The 10,868-nt window shown below is 42.0% G+C and overlaps 1 protein-coding gene across 1 annotated transcript in view; it reads left to right on the plus strand.

Annotated features, from left to right (window-relative positions):
* CLTC (clathrin heavy chain) overlaps window positions 1-5,415 on the plus strand; it is a 2,794,584-nt gene extending 2,789,169 nt beyond the window's left edge. Inside the window, exon 38 of the mRNA XM_044054892.1 lies at window positions 4,347-5,415. Coding sequence (XP_043910827.1) covers window positions 4,347-4,477 — 131 coding nt within the window. The 3' untranslated portion in view covers window positions 4,478-5,415. The remainder of the gene's footprint in view (window positions 1-4,346) is intronic.
* The last annotated feature ends 5,453 nt before the right edge of the window (window positions 5,416-10,868 follow it).

Consider the following 10,868-nt stretch of genomic DNA (forward strand, 5'->3'; position numbering starts at 1 on the left):
GAGCCTTGTGGGATGCCAGTTGTAACTGGTTTAGAGTCTGACATGGCACCTGCAATTCTGACCATGTGGGTTCTATCCGTGAGCCAGTTTGCAACCCATCTTGTGACATAGGGGTTGATATTTAAGCTGGTGAGCTTATTTATGATGCCTGAGTGGGGTGTTGTGTCGAAGGCTTTTGCAAGGTTCAGGTAGGCTGTGTGAACTACCTTCCCTTCATCTATGGCCTTGGTGACATGTTTCAAAGAAGTCGACCAGGTTCAAGAGGCAAGATCTGCCCTTAACAAAGCCGAATTGGGTAGGATCCAGTGTTTGGAGGTTCCCAATGTCTTTGTTTATGAGTTTCATGATGATACGCTCTATAGCTTTGCAGACCAGGCTAGTCAGGCTTATAGGGCGATAGTTTCCGGGGTCCGTTGTGGCACCACCTTTGTTGAGTGGGACCACTGTTGCTGTATGCCATTCCTGTAGTAAGGCTGAGACTGAACAGTGACTTTATGTGAGGGTTCAGTTCTTGGAGTTCGTGTAAGACGCAGCCCGGGACACTGTCCGGTCCCATTGATGCTGTGTTTTTTGCTTTGGAGAGGGCAGCTCTCACCTGTGTATCTATGATGTCAGGGAGGCTACGCTCTGTTGGGATAGACATTTACTCTTTTGGGGGGAAGGGGAGGGGGAGTTTGCACTGAACCTGTCTGCCAGGATGTTGGCAATGTCTGTGGGTTCAGTGTATTTTTTGTCATTTTGAACTAACTCAGAGCATATCTGGGAGTTGCCACCCAGGTTCCTGACATAACTAAAGAAGGCCTTGTGATTATCTTTAGCATCTTGTGCAATTTTTCTTTCGAAGCTGGCCTTAGATGATTTTATGAGGGATTGTAGTTTCTTGCTAGTACTGATCAGAGATGCCTTCCCTTTTTGGGAGTTTGCTCTATCATGTAGTAGCTTCCTCCTTCTGTTGTATAGCTTATTTATGGCTGGAGTCCACCAGACAGGTCTCCTGCCTTTGGAGGAATGAGTCTTGGTTTTATTTGGGATAGCACGATCCATGCATTCCTGTAGGTGTCCATAGAAAGCATTTGTAAAGGATTCTGCGGTTTGGGCCATATTTTCCACTGGCCCGGGGGCTTTGAAGTATTCCACCTCGGTTTTGAGAAGTGTGAAGTTTGCTTTTGAGAAGTTCTTCACCGTGGTTTCCTTGGCTGGGGGTGGGGACGGGATATGGATGTCCAGTGAGATTAATTTATGGTCAGATCTTACCAATGAGGGGTATACCTCTGGTATAGAACAGAGTCCCCATGTTGGTGATGATGGTGTTTAATTTACTCCTTCGCACAGACCTGTTCGACAGTACCTGAAGCTTTTATGGGGTGAGAGAGTTGCCTGATAGTAGAAAGGAAGAGATAATCAGGGAGTTTAGAGTTATGCATATATAGGAGTGGATATTGTTGATTTTTGAGTGACTCAAGTTGAAGAAAAGTGTGAAAGCATGGCACTTGCAAAGGGAGGCATTTGAGCTTTGGGAAAGCTCTTTGGGTGCTAAAGAAGTGCCACTTGAAGCAACCAGTCCTAGATTTAAAATGAACTGACTAGTATGTTGAATTTAACTTTCATGTAACAACGTAACCTTTTCATCTTCCTTTCTCACTACAAACAACACTATCGCTTACCTTTCACCAGTCAAACTTGGCCTGTTGAACATACTTTCTTTTCATCTGTAGCACATTTATTGTATTAACTGGGGGAGGAATACTGATACCACTGGACCAGTCTCAGGTCAGCCTTGCTTACAAATGTAAGTCACATGATCTCAAGACATGAAAGTGGTGCTACATGTAAAGTATAAAATTAATAATACCTGGGTTACAGCAGTCAAAGTAGTGTTTGTATGTGTGTGCGAGAGAGAGACAGGAGAGAGGGAGACACTTACACTATTAAATTAATAATTGAAACTATTTGTAGAAGTTTACAACATGTAAGCACATTATAATGAGCATTTCTGCTGTTGTAATAGAAAGGGGGAAGGAAGGAAGGAGAGGCGAAAGATGTGGTAGGGAGTGACAGGAGGAATTAGAGAACAGAGAAAGACAGTGGAGAGGGAAAAGGGGTGGTAAATTCTGTGGCATCCTATCCCACCCATTACACTTCTCAAATCAGGGGGACTTTTTGTAAGATGATCCAACTTTCTGGAACATTCTACATGATGTCAGAAATGAGCAAGAAAAAAGCACAGTATAATAATTTCTTATCCTTTAAACTGGATCTGTGTGTATTTGCTGCTCTGTTGAAGTTTATTTTACTCTTCTGCATATTTTTTCAGTGCATGTATTTTTATAACTGTGTTCCTTATGCAGTGCTCATTATCTGTTGTGCCTGTGGCCCCTTACTTGACTGAACATGCTTTTTGGACCATTTTACTTACCTCATTAAAAGCAGATTAAATAAATACCTATTGACCAGCTTTTTGTTTTAGCGAGTAGTTTTTACTGTTGTTCATAATGGTGATGTTGGTGGCTCTGATTTCTTGCTCTTATTAAAATAGAAATGACATGGAAGTTAACGTTTGCATACTGACATTCTGAGACCATGTTGTAGAGTAGTGCACTCTTTGGGAGGGCTAACTGCTTTTGAATTATAACCCCAAAGCGGCTGGATTGACAAGACATTTACCCTAGCAGTAAGGTATAGTTTGAAACTGTTTTGTATTATTTCAGTGTCATCTGTTATAGTGTCATACAGAACTGTACTTTTTTTTTCTTACCTATACTGGGAATCATATTTATCTTGCTTGGTTAATGTGTCATCAGGTTCTTGCAATATGGTGAACAGCAAGACTGTGGCCCATCATTTACGGAAGTGAAAAGAATCCTTAATCTCTACCATCCGTTAAGGAATCCATGTCTGCCTTTTGACCTGAATTTATGTGATCTACATACTGCTATATCTACTGTTTAAACCAGTTGATTATTGTAGTCCTGAAATTTATATCTTTGCTAAGATGGTGCTCCTTGTATCCATTTCCTTGAACCGTTAAATATCTAACATCAAGGTGGTTGTGTATATTTAAAAAAAAAAAAAATCCTCCTTCCATTCAGATTTTTCTCTGGACCCTGTTGAAATGAGTTGCAGACTTCATATTTCCCATATGGCTGACAGAACCTAAGCCATTGCTGTGCCAAAGCTTTTCACCAGGGAAATTGTTGCCTTTAGTGCATGCTTTTGGAGTCTGTCCATGCTTGTATATAGGGTCTATGTTAAGTCATCGAACGCTTAAAAAGGCGAACGATGATTTATCAAACCCATGTAAGCTTATAATCTCGAATGCTTAGAACAGCGATTTTTTTTTCCAAGGGGAAAAAAATCGCTGTTCCACAAAAAAAAAAAAAAAAATGTAAACATTACATAAAGTGGGGGGGGGCTTGCCCCCTCCCCCACTTAGATATGCCAACTCTGAAATCACACTACAGCGACGAAAACGGCAAAGTAATGGAAGCAGCCAAGCAAATTCTTTCCTTGGGAAATAATTCGTTTAATGCCGTTTCGCTATTTTGCCTTGTCGTGCTTTCAAGTTCGATCAAGACGCCAATCATTAATAGGAATATATGTGCAACACCTTTTTGGTCATTGGAGCATATCTTTATCAAACATTGTAGTCTTGACCTTCATTCCAGGACCTGAGCATCCTGACTTTTATCCCTTTGGAATACTGTTTGTTTTTCTACCCAGTTGTTACAACCATTGCAGATAGGTCCTCTTGAAATAAGATAATGACATATGTAAATGATATATCTGCAGGTAGGTTCATTGTTTCATTTTTTCCTCCATCCCCCTTGCTTGGGCTGCAACATTCTGGTAACAGAATGGTTTATTGAGAGTTAGCATTGCTTATGAAGCCAAGAACTGGGAGAGTGCTTATCTCTTAGCATCAAAGCAGAAAGGCGATAAAGGCCTTACATGCAGATACTTAAGATGTTGAGAGCTGCAGAGATGAACACAAGGATGGAAGTACCCAAATATCCCATATAATGCAGAAAGCCTTAGCTGATGTAATGAGTACTTCATACTTTATTTTAGATGCACACACAAGACCTTCCTGTCCTTAAACACAACTTAATTATCTTCAAATGTAAAAAAAAAAAAAAAAAATATGCATCACTTTGAAGGATTTCAGGTAAAATGCACCATAAGCATGTCAAGTTTTAAACTATTACAATAATAAAAAAGTCTTTGAGTTATAGTTTTCAGTGTTTGCTTCCATTTTTGTTTAAATGTTTTAGGATTCAGTTTAAGAAAGTCAGCCAGAGCTTGTTCAGCTGTTTAGTAGTTTTACATTTGTTTTATCTGTCTTTCAGGTCAGCCACAGCTTATGTTGACTGCAGGACCCAGTGTTGCTGTACCACCCCAACCAGGTTACGGTTATGGTTTCACCCCTGCTGCAGCTCCTTATGGTGCACCTCAGCCTGGTTTTGGATATAGCATGTAAAATAGTCAGAATTCAGCCATTTCTTTCTGTATTTCTACCACCTACATGCCGGTCTGCAGTTCACAACAGGGAAGGAACACTTGATTTTGCTTTGCAATCTTGTTTTAAGAAGGACTCCTTTTTTCTAGTTATGTTCTGGAACTCGGTTTATTTTTCACATTCCATGTTCATTAGACTATGATTTTTTCTATGTTATTTTAAATGGGAATGGTTTAAATGTTTTGTTTTATACCAGGTGGGCTTGTTTTTATACAAGACAACTGTTTGTCATCATGGCAGTCTGTTGTGAAGACTTGGAATTGCACTTCTGTAGTGTGATGAAACTCTAATATAGAATCTCAAGTTTGATGTGTGTGAACATTTTGTGTACTGTCTGTCTGTAAATGCATTTACTTAATTCTCAGTGTATATTCAAAACAAAAAGCTAAAAATGTTCTTAATATTTGAACATAAGGCTGCAGCTTTAGTGACTACCGAAAAAGACACTAATAAGCATATCTTACAATTTTTCTAAACACAGTGCAACTATAATGTTTTTATTTTAAAAACAGGCATCTTCATATAACTGGGAGAAATTGAACGAAAGTCCCCAAATCCTATGCATAAATTTCAGGTGCACCATTTAGGTTTTTTAAGGGGAAGGGGGCTCACTCCATCTGTAATTAATTACCTTTTGTTGTGCTGTAAACTGTGCTTTCCAGTTGCCCCATTCTGTTCAGGAACTAAAAAAAATATATATTTTGATGTGTGTACAGTTAATGACCATTAAATTTCCCTCCACACTTTGCGTATTCCAGATACTGTGGTAATCTAAGTCACTGTCACTATTCTGAGTGTACAGAAAGAAGAATTTGAAACCAGGGATAATGTAGTCCCATCAGTTTGTGCAATTTAAAATTAAAAGTATTCAGACGGAGAATAAATTATATGGCTGTGGACATTGTTTTATTGCCTCTTTTCTGTATGTTTATGACTTGCATAGCTTGTCACATACTAATCTATAATATTTTGAAAGGACTTGAGTAAACTTATGAGCAAGTAACCAAATGTGCATTGAATTACTTGGCTAATTGCTTTTGTTTGATGGAAGTTCAAGCTGTTTTTGAAGGTATGTAAGCATCAAAAAGTAGACTCAATGTATGTTTTTTTCTCCGAATGTGCCATTATTTGCAGACCAGAAACTTTGACGTTTTGGCTGATCTGGTAATCAATATATATATGTCAGATTGTTGAAGTTCCGAAACTTCAAAATTCAAATGGCTGAGCCCATATGATTGAAGTTTTGAAGTTTCGGAGCTTTGAACATTAAAAAAATTAAATTAAAAAAATTATATTTTTAATGTTTTTGGAGGGGGGCAAGCCCCACTGCACCCCCACACCACCTGCTAATTAAATATACCAACTCCGAGATTGCACTGCATAGTGGAAGAGGGTAAATTTCCCATTCCGCACTGTACCACGATCCCCATTCAAAGTTTCAAAACTTTGATCATATGGCCCCAACCATATGACTTTGAAAATTTTGCATATGTGTGTGTGTGTATGTGTGTGTGTATATATATATATATATATATATATATATATATATATATATATATATATATATATATATATAGATATATATATATATATATATATATATAATGTGTGTGTATGTAAGTACATTTGAAAGATGGCACCTCCAAAATGAGTGAGTACTTTTTTCTCTCTTGTTTAGAAAAGGCTCATCAAGTGAAGAATACCACGCTTTTAGAAAATGCAGGCAAACCATATTGTACATGAGTTTGATGACACCACATGGATACTTGGAAGAAGAGCAAACTATAGATCTGATGTTGTCCATTTCATTATTCCTTACTCTTGGGTCTATGGATCCAATCTCTGATCCGATTCAGCTGTTTCTCAAGACTTTGGATCCAAGCCTCAAGCTCCTCCCTCTCCCATAATGCCCCATTCCTCCTGTAACCCCCCCCCCAGATCTCGTTGGCTGCCTTCCAGCTCAGATGCGATTCCTTAGCCTTGAGAAAAATAAGTGGTTATTTTCTGTTTCCTCAGTGTCTGTTATCCTAATTTCTGTCAGTAAAGCTCCCTTTTCAGTAGCTCTGCTGGTAATTGCGTCTTATTTATCATTCCCTTCCTTTTTAACTAATTCTTTTTGCTGGCGTTAGAGTTGTTAGCCCCTCCCCACTCCATGTTTCCTTTTCATTAACCGCTGACTATTCCTTTACTGTAATAATAAAAACGAAAACATTTTCTCGGTATCTCTGTTTTTTATTTGGTGGTAGTGTAAATTTTCTGTCATAATTGCTAGTTTGGGTAGTGCTTCTGTGTGTGTGTGTGTGTGTGTGTGTGTGTGTGTGTGTGTGTGTGTGTGTGTGTTATCCCTTTTTCAGTATGTCTGACATACCTACGGGTTTCAAGAGGTATGCCTCTTGTGGGCATAAGATTCCCCACTTGGATGCCCACAAGGGGTGTGTGTGTGTGTTGTCTCTGGCTGGGGCATTTAGAGGTCGAGTGTGGCATCTGTGCAGACTTTAATCCCTGCACCCTTGCTGACCAATGAAATAAGTTGATTTTGAGAGGTCTCCTTCCAACCTCTGGAATTCAAACTCCTGTTAAGCCCTGTGTTTCAAAGGAGCTTAAGAAACATGTTCCTTCAGCTTCCCCAGGGACTATATCTTTTGTGCATGAGAAATGCCAGAGATTATCTAATCCAACTACTTCAGATCCTAGAGATCTCCGCACTTCATCAGATCCAATTGAATTGGTGCCAACCAAGACACACATGTACTCGGATCCTCAGCCTTTGGATCCAAGCACCCCCTCAGATCCTTCCAAAATCATTCGGATCTAGAGTTCACCATCTCTGGGCAAATCCTTCTCTGGTCCGAAACACTCTGATCGGAGGTCCTGTAGCCTTACTCTGCATCAGACCAAGTCTCCTTCCCCAACTCCGACTGCTCAAACTGGCCTATCTCCAGTCAAGTCATCCTATTTTTCAGCCTCGTCAAGATCCTCTCAGCTGTCCCATTCAGACATGGACAGGATGATGGAGGGTTTTCTCAAAGCCCAGATTCAGTTGGGGATTTTTCAGCCCATATGGGATCCATGAGAGCTCCAACGCTAATATCTCAGTTTGATCTTCTGATTCCACCTCCGGTTTCAGAACTTCAGAATCCGGCTTTTCTGAGTGGGCCATCATCAGAGTGGCAAATTCATCTTTCTTCAGCTCCAGCAGTGTCCTAGACTAGCTCTGCTCTGATACCATCGTTGTGAGTCCCAAACCAGAGATGTCAGTGCCGAGTCCTTAGGGGTAGTCTCAGCTCTGACCTTTTCATATTTGTCTCTTCCCCTAGAGGATTCGGCCCTTGATAGTTCGGGTCTGGTGCTGTCTTGTGGTATGTTATCCAAGATGACTTCTCTCCCTTGGTAGCTCTGGCTGTGAGGGAGGGGGGGGAGAAGCTTCTCCAGATTTGTCCACCTTTCTGGTGGCAGAGAGGGCTTTCTCTTTCTCCAGACCACGAGAAGTGACTCCTCATCTCCCGATCCTACCCAGTCTCCCTCTTATTCGAGCTTTGCACCCATTCATCCTGTTTGTAGTCAGTCCATCCAAGAGAGCCTCTAGACGTATCCCCAGCGAGGGGGGTTGCCCTTTCCTCCAGTCCCCCCTAAGCATCCCACAGGGGAGTTTCATTGGGAGAAACAGTGCAAGAGGAAGCACTTTGGACTCCCCTTTGGAGTCATTGATGGAAGACACTGACTTTGATGAAGAAGGGTGCCCCTGATCTCCACCCAATGACATCTCCTTCAGAGATATTGTGGAAATCCTGAAGCAAAAGGGTGACTGGTTGTCCCAACCCCCTTCTTCCGAGGTGTCTGTGTTTCTGGAGGCCTTCAAGACAAGGTCCATCTATGTCCTGGGTAGCCCCACTGGTAGATCACTTTATTGATTTGATTGGTTGCGTGGAAGGAGCCAGACACTGTGGAGCCCATACCCAAGCATGTAGACAAGTATCGAGCCTGCCTAGTGATTGCCTATATGGGAGAAAGGGTGCCTTTGTTATGCTTTTGTGGTGTCGGCAGCCACCAAGAAGGAGCTAGCTGAACAGAGCTCCACTGCCTCATCTACCTTTACGCTGAGAGCATTAAATTATTTGGCATACTTTACATATCTCCAGGGGGATCTAGCTAAGGAACTCACCAACTCTCTGGCAGAGTCCTTGTTGGAGGAGGAACTCGAGAAGATATCTCCCCAATTGGACACTATATTTTCTATTTTTAATTCCTCTATGAGGTTAATCTGTCATGCTGCAGAAGGAACCTCTCGAGCAGCCGGCACAGGCATAGCTCTTAGGAGACATGCATGGATGAGGCTTTGTGGATCCCTTTAAGGCATCTTTTATTAACACTCTTTTCGATGGTTCCTCCTTGCTTGTACCGTCAGGTAAAGAAACACACGTGCAGCAAGCAGGCGGGAAAGACCTCATGTGCCATAGGGATCAAGTTTTCTTCCCCCAGTGGACCTTTTCGAGGAACCAGTGGAGTAGGAAGACATGGCTTCAAAAGTCCCAGGGATATTTCCCAGAGTGTCAAGGTGAGTCCTCTTCTAGAGGCAGAGGAAGAGGATTTAATGGCAGGTGCCCCCCCCCACCAGTGGCAGAGGGGGTGTGCAGAATCAGGGCTTCAGAGAACTTTTCTCTGTCAGAGGCTTTACCTGCGCTCCTGAAGTGTTGTCTGACTGTTCTACTCTGGAGGCAGTTAGGGTTAGACTATCATTGCACCCAGACGCCTGGGCAAATTTAACAAATGACAACTGGATGTTAAACATAATTACCAGAGGCTACTATATTCCCTTTTCCCTTCTGCCTCCCAGCCCTAGGAGGACTTTCCCAGATGTACCATCCAGTCAGAGGGAGAGCGCCATTCTAGAAGTTCAGAAACTTCTAGAAAAGAGTCGTGCAGAAAAGAGGAAAATCCTAGGATGCAAAAAACTCCCTTACCAGCCTCAGTAAGAAGCTGAGATCTCTCATAAAATCCTCCAAAGCTAGTTACGAAAGTAAAATTGCCAAAGATTCCAAACAAGGCATTCTATAGTTATGTCAAGAATCTAAATGGCAATGCTCAGATTTGCTCTGAGCTACAACAGAATGGCATTAAATATACTGATCCCAAGGATATTGCCAGTATCCTGGCAGATCGATTTAGTGCCAACTTCACCCCCCTCTCACCCCCTAAAGGGCCCATCTCAATACCAAAAGTTTGCCAAATTCCGGTAGTCACTGCCACACAGGTAGAAAACCACACTCTCCAAAGCTAAGAATACAGCATCCATGGGACCAGATGACATCCCGGGCTGTGTACTACATGAACTACAAAATGAACTGGCACCTCACCTAAGTGTTATGTTTAATCATAGCCTCACCTCAGGCTTTGTGCCCACTGAGTGGTGCACAGCTACAGTTATCCCACTCCACAAGGGGGGGATCCACCTTGGATTTCGGGAACTACCGTCCCGTCAGTCTGATGAGCCTGATCTGCAAGGGCATAGAACACATTATCATGGACCTTATAAACAAAGACATTGGCAACCTTCAAACACTGGACCCCACCCAGTTTGGGTTCGTGAAGGGCCGATCTTGTCTCCTGAACCTGATTGACTTCTTCAAATCAGTCTCCAGAGCTGTGGACGAGGGTAAGGCGGTCCACACAGCCTATCTGGACTTCACCAAGGCCTTCAACACCATCCCCCACTCTGGAATCATAGATAAATTTACTAAGCTGGGCATAAATCCCTACATCTCTCGATGGGTTGTCAACTGGCTTATTGACAGAACCTAGACTGTAAAAGTAGCCAACCCCAAATCCAGCTCCAGACAAGTGGAGTACCTCAGGGTTCAGTCCTGGGGCCGCTCTTGTTTGGCATCTACTTCTCTGAAGTACAGGCCAACACTAAGGGACTCTGCTAACAAAGTCTGCAGATGACTGCAAACTGGGAGCCATTATTGAATCCCAAAATGATGTGGATATTCAACAAAAGGACATTACAAACACTGATGTTTGGTGCCAGAGCAATGGCTCAAGCTTAATGCCAAGAAATGTATAGTTATCCACTTTGGGAAAAAACATGTACCCATGAATTACCACATAGGTGGCAGTACACTAAACACCAAAAGTGTGATGAGAGAGACTTAGGGATACAGGTGGACAGTGGTCTCACCTTTGATAACCACATCGCCACAACAGTTAGAAAATCCTTCTATGTGGCACACCTCATCACTAAGGGCTTTTCATCCAAAAAAAAAAGGAGGTCATTGTCCCACTGTACTCATCCCTCATTAGATCCATTATAGAGTACAATGCCCCATTTGGTATGTACCTCACAAGACATCTG

This window comes from Protopterus annectens, chromosome 13.part0, assembly GCF_019279795.1.
Source record: "Protopterus annectens isolate FY-2018-M chromosome 13.part0, PAN1.0, whole genome shotgun sequence".
Taxonomy (NCBI): Eukaryota; Metazoa; Chordata; order Ceratodontiformes; family Protopteridae; genus Protopterus; species Protopterus annectens.